General features: G+C 39.9%; 1 protein-coding gene across 1 annotated transcript in view; it reads right to left on the bottom strand.

Annotated features, from left to right (window-relative positions):
* LOC143889872 (uncharacterized) overlaps positions 1–16,522 on the bottom strand; it is a 36,963-nt gene extending 20,441 nt beyond the window's left edge. The window contains exons 1-5 of the mRNA XM_077394252.1: positions 16,441–16,522; positions 16,285–16,330; positions 14,272–14,345; positions 13,991–14,065; positions 3,428–3,503 (exon numbers count right to left, since the gene is read on the bottom strand). Of these exons, the coding sequence (XP_077250367.1) occupies positions 3,428–3,503; positions 13,991–14,065; positions 14,272–14,345; positions 16,285–16,327 (268 nt within the window). The 5' untranslated portion in view covers positions 16,328–16,330; positions 16,441–16,522. The remainder of the gene's footprint in view (positions 1–3,427; positions 3,504–13,990; positions 14,066–14,271; positions 14,346–16,284; positions 16,331–16,440) is intronic.
* Between the last annotated feature and the right edge of the window lie 235 nt (positions 16,523–16,757).

Raw genomic sequence — 16,757 nt, 5'->3', positions numbered from 1 at the left:
ATTGGCCCAAGCGACATCACATGCAGAGTCCCCTTGACGCAGGACCATACCTAGAATAGGAAAAATCCTACACTCCTAATGGGATAATGACTTTAGGAAACTTTTAGGCTGACTTTAGGAGACAGAGTAACACTGACATTACCTAAATAGGGGCTGATTTGACATATGAAATAGATAATTTTATGCAATTGTACCCATAAGCTATAGGTTCTAGAACTAACGGATAATAGCAAGGTTAGATCAAACTGAGAAACTATGCAAGATAGATTAAAATCATCAAAGAACTGTGTAACCTAACGAATAGAAATCCAACTAATTAGGAAACCAATAATATTCAACGATACAAAGTGAAAGAAAGATTCCAGCAGTGTATAAAAGTACTGGAAACTAGATCAAATTAATAGCCAAGAGAGGATTACTGTTGTTATGCAAAACTGAACATTAAATGGCTGACAATCAAAGCTTGATAAGATAAACAATGATTTCTTGATATTAGGGTTTCAATTTGTAGGCAAAAAGAACATATGAATTAGGGTTTTGGTCTTTTGTGCAAAGAAAGGGCTGCAAATTAGGGGTACAGTAATCCTCTCTTGGCTATTAATTTGATCTAGTTTCCAATACTTTTATACACTGCTGGAATCTTTCTTTCACTGTGCATCGTTGAATATTATTGGTTTCCTAATTAGTTGGATTTCTATTCGTTGGGTTACACAGTTCTTTGATGATTTTAATCGATCTTGCATAGTTTCTCAGTTTGAGCTAACCTTGCTATTATCTGTTAGTTCTAGAACCTATAGCTTATGGGTACAATTGCATAAAATTATCTATTTCATATTAGTTGTGATTTTCCTAATTAAAACTTGCACGCACAAGTCTTATTGCTGCCCGATTTAAAGAGTCAAATCAGCGTCTGTTTAGGTGATGTCAGTGTTACTTTGTCTCCTAAAGTCAGCCAACATGCTCGTGGTGCAGGACCCTTTAATATACTTAAAAGGGTTAGTGCTAATGCCTACGTATTAGATCTTCCATCTGATATGGGAATTAGTAGTACATTCAATGTTGAAGACCTTGCCCCTTACCTTGAACCCTTTTCTGCCATTGAAAATTCCAAGTATGTTCATCACCACCCATCCCAGTGCTATACCTTTTGCTACCCCACCTTTACCCAGATTGGAGAAAAGAAAAGAGGTTGTAGAAGATATGTTGGATGAGAAGGTTGTTTCCACTCATGCAGGTGGAGTTAGAAAATTCCTAGTTCGATGGCGAGGATGACCACAGAGCGATGATTCTTGGATTACAGTCGACGAGCTTTAGGAGCTTAATCCAGGATCGTTAGATTAGTACGAGCAGTTGAATTCACCGGAGGTGAATCATTCCAAGCCGGGGAGAAATGATGAGGACATCCACCAAGGGATCGACCATGGGAAGGGCTTCAAGGTTTACAAGCGTCGAAGGAGCCGTAGGATTTCCGCGATCTGTACTTTTGATGATGGAGATGATCGTGATCGTTGATGATGGTGGAAATGATCTTGATATTAGCATATGGTATTTATGCATGTTACCACCATGGGACGTTTTATTCTTATTGCCTTATTTCATTAAGATTGCACGTTATTTTATTGCTGATACTGGATGGTAATTGATTGTATTAGAGTTGTGATAGATTAGGAAACATATTACTTAGTGGTTAAGTATTCACTTAATGTCGTGTGGGCCCTACTTGGAAGGGGAATATTCATGCGTGGATTTTCTTTCCCCCTATATGTATTTGACGTTATTTTTTTTTGGATAGAATACAATTGTTTATCAGATATTGCCGTGGATAGCTTTCTCTCTTTTTGCAGGTTTGGAACCGACCCTTCTACCTTCTCTCCTTCTTCTCTTCTACTTCTTCTCCTCTCATTTCTAATATCTGTGTGACAAAGGTAAGATCTAAACCCCTAATTTGCAGCCCTTTCTTTGCACAAAAGACCAAAACCCTAATTCATATGTTCTTTTTGCCTACAAATTGAAACCCTAATAATCATTGTTTATCTTATCAAGCTTTGAATGGCAGCCATTTAATGTTCAGTTTTGCATAACAGCAGTAATCCCCTCTTGGCTATTAATTTGATCTAGTTTCCAATACTGTTATACACTGCTGGAATCTTTCTTTCACTGTGCATCGTTGAATATTATTGGTTTCCTAATTAGTTGGATTTCTATTCGTTAGGTTACACAGTTCTTTGATGATTTTAATCAATCTTGCATAGTTTCTCAGTTTGATCTAACCTTGCTATTATCTGTATTGTTTATCAGATATTGCCGTAGATAGCTTTCTCTCTTTCTACAAGTTTGAAACCGACCCTTCTACCTTCTCTCCTTCTACTTCTTCTCCTCTCATCTCTAATATCTGTGTGACAAAGGTAAGATCCAAACCCCTAATTTGCAGCCCTTTCTTTGCACAAAAGACCAAAACCCTAATTCATATGTGAAAAGGTAGAAGGGTCAGTTCCAAACCTGCAAAAAAAGAGAAAACTATCCACGGCAATATCTGATAAACAATTGTATTCTATAAAAAAAAATAACATCAAATACATATAGGGGGAGAGAAAATTCACGCGTGAATATTCATTCCCCTTCCATGTAGGGCCCACACGGCATTACGTGAATACTTAACCACTAAGTAATATGTTTCCTAATCCATCACAACTCTAATACAATCAATTACCATCCAGTATTAGCAATAAAATAACGTGCAATCTTAATGAAATAAGGCAATAAGAATAAAATGTCCCATGGTGGTAATATGCATAAACACCATATGCTAATATCAAGATCATCTCCACCATCATCAACGATCACGATCATCTCCATCATCAAAAGTACGGATCGCGGAAATCCTACGGCTCCCTCGACGCTTGTAAACCTTGAAGCCCTTCCCATGGTCGATCCCATGGTGGATGTCCTCATCACCCCTTCTTCCCAAAGATGTCCACTTGGTGAGTTTGGAAGAGCTTTAAATTCTCCAATAAGCCCTTGCCAGCATTCAGATCGAATGACAATGATACCTCCATTATTATGGGTAATGTAGGAGACATTCTCTATGTTTCCCTGGATGATGGGTCCTTTTTTTTTAAGAAGAAGAAGAATAGCTTTTTTTGGAACAAAAAGGGGAATAGATGAAGGGAAAGGAATTTCGGAGAACCGTTGAAAAGAGAACTATGATTGGTCTTTAGAATTACACTGTTTAATTTTCAATTTGCTTTTGACCACACACACACATACACATGGTTACCCTTTACTAGAGTTCCGTTCTTTTTTATTGCTAACATGCAACAGAAAAGTTTGCAAGACAAATTTTTTTGATAGTATATATAAATTAATGAATTATATGTGCGTGCGCGCGCGCGTGTGTGTATAAGAAACAGAATATTGCATCCCTAACCTGAACTACTTCCAGTTACAATTGTAATTGATCTAGATGATGACAACAGCTGCAGCTCCTGACGTAGGCTATTAACCTGTAACATAGACGATAATTCCATCATCATTATCACTCAAAACAGATCAATAAATGAATTATATCACTATCTGCAGCCATCATTTTCTGCAGAAGTTCGCGACAGGTAGAAAAAAACAGTTTTACATCTATAAGTAATTGGAGGCATTGTGTGCATACAAAACACTAACGATTCACACAAAACAGTCTTAACAACTCAAAGTACAAAATACTGAAACTTTAGCCATTTAATTTTCTAATAAACTAACTATACAATGTGTAGGCACTATAGGAATAAGCATTGAAAAAATAATACTTTAGATATTGATGAATTTATTAATAGAAGCTAGGAAGAGATATCAAGTGCAATATGTATGGGTTCAGAGCTGATGGCTTGGCAGAACCATGGAAGACAGTTTTCAGCATAGTGTATTACGTGAGCTATGGCTCAGCTAGAAGCTATTAGATGAAAATATCACAATGGAGCAGCTACTGAAAAGTTCAGGCATCAATTTTCGCCTATGTTAAATGGGTTCTCTTTTGAATGGGCGACGTACCCGTGTCGGACATATGTTGGATTTCAATACTTTAGGATTCACTGTGATACTTCTAGATCTAGTTTATCTTCTTTTTTTCTAAATAGTAAATACTAATACAATAAATTTACAATTATCACGTGTTTTGAGTTTTATCTATTCTAATAATAAGTTTTTATACCCGTACCCATGTAACATAGATTATCAAAAGCTAGTAAACAGAGATATGACCACATATTCAGAGGCCTGTATGAAATGTTTAAAAACTAGGAAGTTCAATTATTGAATTGCTTGAGAAGACTGGTTTTGACCCTACTAAATCCATCAACAACTGGCTTAAAAAGACCGAGTAGCCATTCAAAAGAATGACCGAGTCAATTGAAAGCATGCTAGGTCAATCATTGACTCGCCTCAGTTTCCCTTTCATGAAGTCTTGACAAAAAAAATTAAACAATACGAATAATGGTAATTTTGCGACAAAGTAATGTTCAAATTCTAAGGGGTGAATGGGAAATCTTTGGTATAGATTCTTAGGGGTGCATGGAAAATCTTTGGTATTTACAATAGCTTTTTTAAATTAAGTGGTTTGTTTCATTCTAGCTGACTTATTGAGAATGCTTCATGGTTGGTATTGTTCTTTAGGGTCCCCCATCATAGTTCTTCCTTTTCTTTTTAACAAGTGAGATTTTATTAAAAAATAACAAGATATAAGTGATGGATTACAAGGCATACTAACAACTCCCAGCCAAAATGAAAGAAGCATACAAGGCCAAATACCAAGATACAAAAGCACATAATTACCTAGAAACTAATTCAGCACATAAAAGCAAAGCAAAAAGGTAAAGATTAAGCACACAATTACCTAGAAACTAATTTACTACAAAAGCCAAATACCAAGATACAAAAGCAAAGAAAAAAGGTAAAGATTATGCATACAATTACCTAGAAATTAACTCACTACAGACCACCAGCTACAGTTGGCCAAACAATCAAACAAAAAAAATTCTCTTCTCGATTAATGCGGAAGAAGAAACAATCATCATAAGATCTTGATATAGCTTGCATATCTTATGAAAAAATGGTTGTGCTTGCGCGTCAAGGAGGGCACAGTCGATATCACCGTTCGGAAAGCCACCACCGTTCGTATCTCCCTCCTATGGAACCCCCCGACCCCGGAAAGCAACCCACCTCTTTTCCCCGGAGAACTGAGGGGGAAGGTTGGCCTCTGCAATCTTCTCCCTCTGAAATTTTTTTAAACTTTGTTGGCTGTCTTCGTGACAAATTTCAGGAGGCTAAATGTCTTGGAATGGTGCAAGATGAAGCCAGGTGTGGTGCGGCTCTAACCTTATCCTCTGGACATGAAGATAATCTCAGGCCTTTCTACTCAAACCCAACGAACAGATTCCTAGAGTGCCATGACTCCTCTTCGATGGAAGGGAAATCCATCGACTATAATCCAGATACCCACTCTAAAACCGGAACTCGTCTACACAAAAATCTGATTCGTCCTCCCCCTCACGGTAAACCCTCTGGACCCTCCAGGAAACTACCGGAAATTTTTTCCAACCCAAAACTTCTTGCGCGAAGATCTTGTCTGAGTGAAAAGCGCTCACCTCCCCCCCCTGCCAAAACCAAACCAGCCCCACCGCCCCCTACTCTGAACCGATTTCCCCAGGCGAATCTTCCCCTTGGAGAAGACGATCCAGACGATCTTCCTTCCTCTTTGGGCAAATCTTCCCTCCGAAGCAAGGTGGATATCCATAAATTGAAAAGCATACCTTACCATTCCGAGAATAGCCCTAAAACTAGTCAACCTAGCCTGCTAATTGACCCACCACACACTTCTCTCTCCGGTCCACCAAACCTAAATTCTGGGTTACCAAAATCTACCACATTTGAATATTTCGGAAATGGGACAGAAAAATCAAACTCTCCTCCCTGGAACCCACTCCCGCCCTCTCCAAAATTCAATTGTAACTCCCCCCATCCCCACCTTTGTGTTCACCTCCACCCCTCCATCAACTTCTCTCCTCGTCCAAAACTCCCCAACTGCCGAATCACCGAAAACCATTTCCCCAACCCAAAAATCCCCATATGTTGAAACCTCCTCTTCGACTAAATTACCCACCCCCCCCCCCGGAGACCTCTCAAACCAGGGGAAAGGTACTCAAAACCCCTCCAAACCTGACCCTTCTCTCTTGAGACCTTGGAGTACCCTCTTCCAAAAAGAAAACTCTCAAATCCCTCCTACTTTGAATTTTATACACCCCCATGTTTCTCCTGAAGGAATTGAAAAAGCCAAATTCGGAGCCGAAGAAGTCAGTTCAGGAGGTGAAAAATGGAAGAACTGCCTCCTTGGTTTTTTTATTGGGAAAAGACCGTACTTCATGAACTTGAAAGATAACCTCACAAGGAAATGGAAACTCAAGGGAGAAATGCACCTCATGGCTCTCCATAAAGGATTCTACCTCTTCAAATTCTCCTGCCCAGAAGACTGTCTCTCTATCCTTGAAACAGAAAACCACTCCTATGCTGGAAAACCCCTCATTATCAAAAGATGGACCCCTAAAGCTCTTCTTGATCAGGGAAAAATAACCAAAGTTCCTATTTGGATCAAATTTCCAGGTCTCCCACTTGAGTTCTGGAATCAAAATGGGTTAAGCAAAATTGCTAGCTTGATAGGCACCCCCCTCTACATGGACTCCCATACTGCAGAATGCACAAGATTGAGCTTTGCTAGACTCTGTGTTGAAATACAAATTGGAGCCAAACTCCCTGATTCTGTAATTATAGAAACTCCTGAAGGAACCCAATCTCAAGAAGTCCTCTACGAATGGAAACCCTCTGCTTGCCCCCAGTGCCTGACCTTCAGTCATTCTGCCAAAGCTTGCCCAAAATCTATTAGAGAGGAACAACCAAAAGCCAAACAGGAATGGAGAGCAGTAGAAATGCTACCCTCCCCTGATGAGACAACCCAAAACTCAGCTTCAAACCCCACTGAATCCTCCAAACCCAACCTAGTCCCAATTTTCAAGAAACCCAATCCAGCATCAAGCCCAAAGAAAATCACAACTCTGGAGAGCAAAAAGGATAAACCCATAATCATTTCAAACAAATTTGACATCCTTCTCTGTGAGATCCAAGAAGAAGGATCAGATGAAGGTTCTGAGGAAGATCTATCTAACCCTCCTCCAAGACCTGTAATGGACAAGAGCAACCAAATTAATGGCAAAGGCAAAGAGGTTCAGATATCTTCCTCTGGTCTTGAGGCCAATGGAGCAACCAAATCCTCTCCCCACCCTGATAACTCCTCGGAATTAAACCCTTTGACAGACCCAGTCAACACCCTGTTTTGCCCCCAACCCTCTCTCAAATTTCCCTCCCCTTTTCAAACCCAACACCCCTCCCCCCATCCACCCCCCCCCCCCCCCCCAACTCCCCCTCCCCTGGGTCAAGATCATCAATCCCCCTCCACTCTCCATCTCCCTCCCAATCCTACTCACCAAAGCTTCCCTCTCAATCCTCCCCACTTAACCAAGACCTGCACCTACCCTATGCAAAACCCCCATCAAGATGCTGACTCAGCCCCCATTAAAATCCTTCCCTACTCCAATGATCAAGCTAGCTAGCTGGAACATTAGAGGACTTTGCTCCTCTACAAAGAGAGGAGTTGGTCGAGACCTGATTGCCTCTGAAAACCTTGAGATAATCTGCCTCCTTGAAACAAAAGCAAAGAAGGATGACCTCCTCCCCTACATTCAGGATATCTGCCCCGATTGGAATGCTGTTACCAATTACTCTCATGTGATCAAGGGTAGGATTTGGGTTGCCTGGAACCCCCACTACATTACCTTCACTCCTCTGGGGGACTCTGATCAACATATCCATGGAACTGTCCTTCACCTTCAATCACAAACCTCTTGCTTTCTCACTGCTGTATATGCTAGCAACTTCGGGATTCACAGGAGAACCTTGTGGGACAACCTCAACAGTTTAAAGCCCCAAAACTCCCCGTGGCTGTTAATTGGCGACTTCAACATTATCAGATTCATCAACGAATCTCTGGGAGGAGCTGGCCCTAACAGAGAAGACATGAAAGAGTTCAATGACTGCATCGATCACTGCTCCCTGCTTGATCTAAAGACTATTGGTCCACCCCTTACCTGGTCTAACAAATCAAAAAATGATAACCTCATTCAGAGAAAATTGGACAGAGTTCTTGTAAATGATGAGTGGCTCTCCCTTTTCCCTCAGTCTTTTGCAGTCAACAAAAACCCGGGCATTTCTGATCACTCTCCAATCATTATCCACTTCCTCCCGGAATCCTCCAGGGATCACCCCCCCTTTAGATTTTTCTCTGCTTGGCTGGAAGACCTCTCCTTGTATGAAGTTGTCGAAAGAATGTGGCAAATCAAACTCAAAGGGACTCCCATGTTCAGATTAGTCAGAAAGCTAAAGTTGGTGAAACAAGCTATCAAAAACTGGAATTACAAAATCTATGGAAGAATAGACATCACCCTCCCAATTATCAAGGATCAACTAAATGAAATTCAATCTAAAATTGCCGTTGATCCCACAAACTATTCCCTCAGAGAGACAGAAAGACTCATCAGATAAAACCTCCTCATTGTAGCAAGGAAAGAGGAAGCCATTGTCCGTCAAAAAGCAAGAATCGATTGGCTTAATCTGGGGGACTCCAACTCCAATTTCTTCCACTCAGCCATCAACTCAAGAAGGAACATGAACCACATCCATGGAATGACAAAGCCCAATGGAGATATTTCTACCTCTAAATCAGAGATAGAAGAATCTTTCGTCAACTACTTCAAAAACACCCTTAACTCTTCTGACCCCCACTTCTGGCAGGTCCCTGACCCTTTAAGGGTCATCTCCCCTCTTCAAGCTTCTTCCCTTACCGATCCTATCTCCAAAGAAGAAATTGAAAGAGTCGTTCACCAAGCGGATGGAAACAAAAGTCCTGGGCCTGATGGGTTCAACGCAGATTTTTTCAAGGCTTTTTGGTATCTCATTGGGGAAGAAGTGACAGCAGCTATTCACAATTTCTTCCATTGTGGTAAAATGCTCTCGGAGCTAAACACCACATTCATCACTTTGATCCCTAAATCAGCTGATGCAACCTCCCCAGACAAATTCCGGCCTATCTCCCTCTGCAATTTCTTATACAAAATTATCACCAAAATTCTAGCTTCCAGGCTTAGTGGAGTCATTAGCGACATCATCAGCCCCAACCAGTCAGCATTCATCAAAGGTAGGCTCATTCAAGATAACATCCTCCTTACCCATGATGTCATGCATAACTTCCATTCAAAAGACTCCAAACAAGCCATCTGTCTTAAACTCGACCTCCAAAAAGCTTTTGACAATGTAAATCTCCAAAGCCTTTTGAGTTTCATGTCCAAACAAGGATTCAATGATACTTGGTGCAACTGGGTATCTCAATGTATCTCCACCCCCTCCTTTTCTATACTCCTAAATGGATCCCCTAAAGGCTTCTTCAGATCCTCAAATGGTTTGAGGCAGGGAGATCCTCTATCCCCTCTCCTATTCACCATTGTCATGGAAATGATGTCATGTTTCCTAAATGAAGCTCTGTCTATTGGCTCCCTTGGAACTCCATTTACAAGGGGCAAAACGAAAATTTCTCACCTCCTTTTTGCAGATGACGTGATGATTTTTGCAGATGCAAACCCTTCCACAGCTAAAGCAATCCTTAGTTGCCTTGATAGATTCAAAATGTGCTCTGGACTCGACATCAACCGAAGAAAAAGCGATATCTTCTTCAGTAAAGCCTGCACCCATGGTAAAGAGACCATCCTTGATATTCTAAAAGTTCCTGAAGGCACCCTCCCAATCAAATATCTTGGTCTTCCCCTAACCTCCTCCAGAATGAACTCTACTGATTGCATCCCCCTTGTTTCTAAAGTTAGGAAAAAGATCTCCACGTGGTGCAACAAAAACCTATCCCGAGCTGGGAGACTTGAGCTGATCAAATCTGTCCTTAACTCATTTCAGATTTATTGGTCCTCTTCTTTCAACATTCCAGCTGGGGTGTTAGATGAAATTGAAAAAATCCTGAGAAATTTCTTTTGGAGCGGAGAAGATCGGCACAAAAAATTTCATGCCATCTCTTGGGAGGTCATTTGCACCCCCAAAAGAGAAGGGGGAGCTGGTCTGAGAAGAATCAGAGACACCAACCGTATTGGCCAAATGAAGCAATTCTGGGGGCTGATTTCGAATAGGAAATCCCTATGGAATGACTGGGTCCAATTCAAATACATAAAAAATCGAAGCATTTGGCAAATGAAGATGCCCAGTCATCCTTCATGGGGATTTAGGGGAATCCTCCAATCCAGGGACATCATGAAAAATCACATTTGCTATTCTGTTGGAACAGGGGAAAACATCAACTTCTGGGACCACCCTTGGCACCCTGAAGGGACTATATCCAACCAAACCTCTTCTACCTCGCTTCAAACCAACATCAGTAAGAAAACCAACCTAAGTAGCCTTCTCCTTAATGGCATCTGGGATCAGATGTTTGATCTCCCCCACCTCGCCGTCTTAAAAAAGACCATTTCTTCTGCAATCATCCGACCTGGCTATCCTGATAAAGCTATTTGGAAACCTTGCTCAAATGGTATTTTCACCTCAAAATCAGCCTGGAATGAAGTCAGAATCAAAGCGCAGATAGTCCCCTGGTGCTCAACCATTTGGTTTTTAGGAAACATTCCCCGGCATGCTCTCACAGCATGGCAAGCCATCAGCAATAGACTCCCAACAAGAGACCGTCTGTGTTCCATGGGTATTATCACTGATCAAGCTTGCCTTCTATGTCACTCTGGGCTTGAATCAGTAAACCACCTTTTCTTTCAATGCGCCTTCTCCAAATGGATTTGGATCTTTCTGCTCTGGAGATTTAATCACAGAAGGAAAATTGGCAAAACTCTGTGTGATGAAGAAGCATGGGTGAGAAATCAATTCAAGGGCTCAAACCAATATACCATTGCCATGAAAATTTCTTTTGGGGCAGCCATATATTGTATATGGCAGGAAAGAAATTCAAGCCTTCACGGAGGTACCCCAACCCACAAAAGAGATATTTTTCATCTGATCATCGACAAGATTCAAGCCAGAATTAGATTCCTCCACCCCCATGATAATCATTCCCCCAGAAGTCTCCACTTTGCTCTCCACTTCAATATTCCTATCCATCTGAAACCTAATCTAACTCGAACCTGCTCCTGGATCAAGCCCCCTGTCGGTGTTGCCAAAATTAACACTGATGCATCCCTTTTTGTTAATGGTGCCTCCTTGGGAGGTCTAATTAGGGACCCCAACTCTGTTCTTGCCCTCTTCTCTATTCCTGCTTCTGGTGACGACATTACAATCTTGGAACTGAAAGCTATTGACTATGGAATCTTTTTGGCTCAGGAAAAAGCCCTCAACAGAATCTGGGTTGAATCTGACTCCCTCAATGCAGTCAATATTATCAACTCTCAAACCCCTTGCCCATGGAAGGCCCTCACCTTGTTGGACAAAATCTACCTTGGTCTGGCTACCTTTATTGACTGGAAAGTCACTCATGTTTGGAGAGAAGCAAACTCAGCTGCTGATTTCCTTTCAAAAGAGGACTGCCCTTGCAAGGGTGATGACATCCCTCCGTCGTCCATCCCACACCCTCTCAAAGATATTATTGCAACTGATTCTGCTGGAGTCCCCTACTCTAGGACATAGCTCTGTATCTCTTATGTTTCTTCTTGTCTTTCTTGTTCTTTTTGTTGCCTGGGAGCATGTTCCCCGCCTGTTGGCCTTTGAGCCCCCTTAGATTGTAATTCTCTTTCTCATTAATTTTAGCTGGTCGGGGTCTGCCTAACCCCAACTTACTTACCAAAAAAAAAAAAAAAAAAAAAGGAGGGCACAGTCATTTCTTTAACTAACTAGTGACCAAGAGAGAATCCCTTTCCGTTTCTTCAATTCTTTAATTCGATTTTCGTTCCCACTCTTTTTTATTCCCTTCCATCATTTCCTTCTAAGTCCCATTGGGTTGATCTTCTAGAATCAACTCAACTCAACAAAGCCTTTGTCCCAAACTAGTTGGGGTCGGCTAAATGAATCTTTTAGAAAAAATTTATGAAGAATGTGAAAGGAATCTATGCGGCTCTAATCCTGGCTCTAGTTGGGTTCTTCTACATGGATCATTTTCTTCCATTCTATCATATCCAAGGTCATGTTCTCTGTTATGTTCCTAGCTATCAAGTCTTTCCTCAATGTTTCCACCCAAGTTGTTTTCGGTCTGCCCCTACCTCTTTTTACTCCATCAATTTGGCACGAGTCGCCTCTTCTCACCGGAGCATCCAAAGGCCAGCGTTGGATATGTCCAAACCATCTTAAGCGGTGCTCTCTCATCTTCTAGAATCTGACCCATTTTTTCATCAAGCGAAGGGTCTGAAATAAATCAGATTGATTTCTAGACCTTACTTAATCTAAAGTTCATCAAGAATTACATTTTCTTCCACACCACTCTTAATTTCCATAACTACTGCTTGAGACTCACCAGCAAGACCTGATAAAGCAAAAAAAAATAAAAATAGGTAGCACCAAACGAGTCAAAGATTACTCTAACACCAGCTTTCCTATGCTCACCATGGTCATCAGTGAAGACATCGCTACTTCCAAATTTAAGCACCCATGATAGGGCTTGCACCACTCATCATATTTTACACGAGGTTCCGAGAACATCCTATAAGCACATGCTGAATCATGAATTAAAATATTAAACGAGATCCCTTAGAAACAATCCAAAAGAAGCGCTCTTTACAAGATTTTGGAGGTAACATGTCTAGCTAAATATGTTGGGCTACTAAAGTTCCAGAAGAGACTCTTGCATTCATTTCTCCATTTCCTTCAAAATTAGCCAAGATATGTAATGGAAGTAGTGAAGTGTATAACCAAGTGCATTGACAGATTATAGAGCCATGGCATGTGCATCTTGTTAGTTAACTAAACTAACAACTCAACTGGGAATTGAGGTTCATCTCCAATGGATATGCTTTGTGAAGAGAAAGGGCATATCTGCATCTCCCCGGACCCTATTTTCCATGATAAAACAAGTGTATAGTGGTAGTATTTTGTCATCCACAAAGTGGTTTATAGATATATCAATTTGCAAACATTTTAAAGAAAGAACATAGTAAGACACAATTACAAACTTTAGAATCAATATTAGAGAAGAAACACACGACTGATACGTATGCACCAGCTCAAGGGATTGGAAATTGTTTTCGTCAACAAGGTTACTTCCACCATTTACTCTTATGCCTTACAGTTATAGAGTATTACTGTATGTTGCTACTACGCTTGGTATTTAGCATGTGTTAAAGTATAAAAGATAAATAACGCCTTTCTCCAACAGCTTAAGCTAATGGAGAAGTTGGTAAGTTAACATGGTATCAGAGCCAAAGGTCTCGAGTTCAAACCTCCCGGATAGCGAAAATCCACATGCAATGGTCAGCCCAAAGTGGGACCACATGTGCCACGTATTTGCCAAGTGGGCCACACATGCGGGGGAGTGTTAAAGTATAAAAGATAAATAACGCCTTTCTCCAACAGCTTAAGCTATTGGAGAAGTTGGTAAGTTAACAGCATGAAAATCGAGAATGTACTATGTTCTTATTGATCTCTCAAGGTTTCTTTCTCTTCTGCATTAATTAGAGAGAAGTTCACACAAATGCTTCCCAGCAAGTCCCATATATTCCAGGACATGTCACAACATATCAACAGAGAGTTTTAAGACATTTTATGGAAAACACAGGCTTTTTAATTGAATAAAAGTCTCAGTGTGTTTCTTTCATTCCATAGGAGTCCCAGCTGACTGAAATGTCAGATAAGAATTAGTGACCACGAGATGTAAATATAAGATAAGTATAAAAAGATGAAAAGGAAACATCCAAACCTGAGCCAACAGAGAATCATTTTGTGGTTTTTTCGTTGAGGGGGAATCATCTTGCTGAATGCGCCTGAAAACAATCTGAGGTAAAACCAGATTATTTAAAGAATGGCAGGTGCTGGAATTGGTAATTTCTACGCACCAATATTATTTCGAAGAAAATAACATTTCAGAGAAGATCCTAATGCAAATTTCCTAGTGTGATATGGCTACAACAACCACTATAAGGCAAGTAAAACCACTATTCAGACTCCAGCTTATATCTTGTTGAATAGAGAAATAAATACCTTGAAAGCACCCGAGAAAAAGTCAGAGACTTTTGAGATGCGACCTTCCTGTGCAAGCACAGACCCAACTATGCCTGAAAGACAAATACAAAGAGTATTGGTAGCTATGTACCGCTTTGTAACATTAAGCAACAGAACCAATAAACAATTGAATGCTAAATTATTTCTTCAAAACCTCAAGACTAAAGAATACCTCGAAAAGTGAAACAATTAAATAAAGTGAAATGCCTAATGCTCACTAATTTTTAACTTGCCCCATGTGTGCAAATGGATATTTTATCTCAATAGCATATTTTAGACACAGGTCTCTACATAGAAATTCGAATTCCAAACATACTTGCCCAGAAATGCATGGAGCATCAAAAGTCAGATGGGCTATGCACAACATCAGTTGCTACAAGAGTTTAATGAAGCAAAGAGAAATAATGAAGCTTCATTTTCAATAAGAAAGTGAAAGCTGCTAAGATTTGTGTCCATTAAAGAACGGATAAAGATCTTTTATGTATAATCATATGTAAAATACCTAAAATATATATGCAGTAATGTCATTCACAAAAAAGCTTGTAATTTTTAAATCATGTCAGTAGAAAATTTATTAAAAGACACATTGGAAGAAGAGGGCTTGTCGACTCCAAAAGAAGCTCTTACATAAAGATATACCTATGAGTAGAAAATTTATTAAAAGATAAACATTGGAAGAAGAGGGCTTCTCGACTCCAAAAGAAGCTCTTGCATAAAGATATACCATAACATCCCAGACCATCCGTCAGTTGTTGTTCTCCTTTCTTCCCCCAATAAAATTCATCACCATTCAAAAAATATCCAGTTCCTTAAGCTTCCAAAAGAATTGCCTTAGCACCAGGCAAAATGTTCACATTTTCTCATTGTAAAAAAAAAGTCTACAAGCAACAAAGAAGAAGGAACTAGCGGAGGTAAAGCTAGACAGAACGACGCCGAATGTATGTGCACGAGGTCGGAAAACAGAATCAGAGGGAAAGGAGGCAGTGATGCTCTAACTTACGTATGATGCAATCAACAACAAGAGATGATACAGCAGAAGAAAGATAAATCAAATCTGCATTCCTAGAGCAACAGGTATCGATAAAGATTTTGTAAGCCCAAGGGTTCAACCTTGGAAATCTTCTAAGTTCTGTTTTGATGATTCCAAACACAAGTTGAATCTTTATGTAAGTTGGTTGTACTAACGGTTTGGGGCAAAGGCTTAGTTGAGTTGAGTTGAGTCGAACAGTACTAATGGTTTGGTGTATAGTTGAAGATTTCATTCAAAGATCAAAGTCAAGGAACATGGATCTAAGGCATTGAAGCAAATGGAAAATCAATGGGGTCAAGGACAAGTGAAGAAGATCCGTGAAGATCAACTTGAAAACTTGAAGAAGAATAGAAATTGAAATTTTTAATCAAGTCTTAGGTTTTAGATTGTAATAATCTACCTCTCTAGTAATACCATTTAGACGCACTCAAAAGTCACTTAAAAGAGATCAAATTAAGTCTAAAAAATATCTCGAAGGTTGGCTTTGGTCGACCGAACCCTAATTATTTGGTTTTTTTTTTCAAATATCCCTAATAGTAGCCCTTAGGTCGACCGAACTAGCCATTAGAGCTTAGAAACAGCTAGTTTTGGGTTCTCTTCACTATATAAAAAGGGTCTTACCCCCTTAAACACCTAATACACAATCATAATCCCAATTTGCACACGTATTTGAGTGAAAAACACCGTTGTGTCTCTAATTGGATAATACTTGAGGGATTAGAATAGGTTTTCAAGTTGTAAATCTTTGTGAGAGAATTGTTATGAGCTTCCTTGTGTATTTGAACTTAAACTCCACTGAAAACCCTAACATCCCAATCAATCAACAAATTAAATTAAACAAGAGAAGTAAAATGGAATCAGATGAATTTTTCGAAGAATTGGAAGAACAATCTACATAAAGAAAGCAATCATAGATTAAATACAAACTAAAAATTCCATCAGAGAGAGGAAGAGAGAATGACCTGCTCCAACAAGGATAGTGATCTTCCCTATTGCAAGAGACATGGCCTGTAAATTCGCTTTAAGATGTTGAGAATCATTCAACCATAGCAGCTCCTCTTTCGTTTTTTTTTTTTAGCCTGAAATTGAAGATTCTAACCTTGAAAAAGAGGACTTACTTTCCTTTCTGTAGTCTCTGTCTCTGTCTCTCTCTCTCTCCCTCTCTGGCTCTCTCTGAAGCCCGAGCACTCGCACTCTTTAATTTCTATAAATGCAACCCCTACGAAAAGAACCCTATTTATATGTTTGATTTCGATTGGATTTACGGGGAAAAAATTTGGCTCTGTTTGGATTGCAGGAAAAGTACTTCTCAAGGAAAAACTTTTCTTCGAAATTTTTTTTTCTTTCCTAGATTACAAGCAAGGTTTTAAATTTCGGTTTCGGTTAGGACTTAGGACCGAAACCGAAATTTCTGACATCCCAGAAAGTTAGGCCG

The sequence above is a fragment of the Tasmannia lanceolata genome, unplaced genomic scaffold (assembly GCF_043159265.1).
Source record: "Tasmannia lanceolata isolate RefF3 unplaced genomic scaffold, GAP_Taslan_0.1 ptg000013l, whole genome shotgun sequence".
In the NCBI taxonomy this organism is placed as follows: domain Eukaryota; kingdom Viridiplantae; phylum Streptophyta; class Magnoliopsida; order Canellales; family Winteraceae; genus Tasmannia; species Tasmannia lanceolata.
This window is presented reverse-complemented; position numbering and strand designations above follow the sequence as displayed.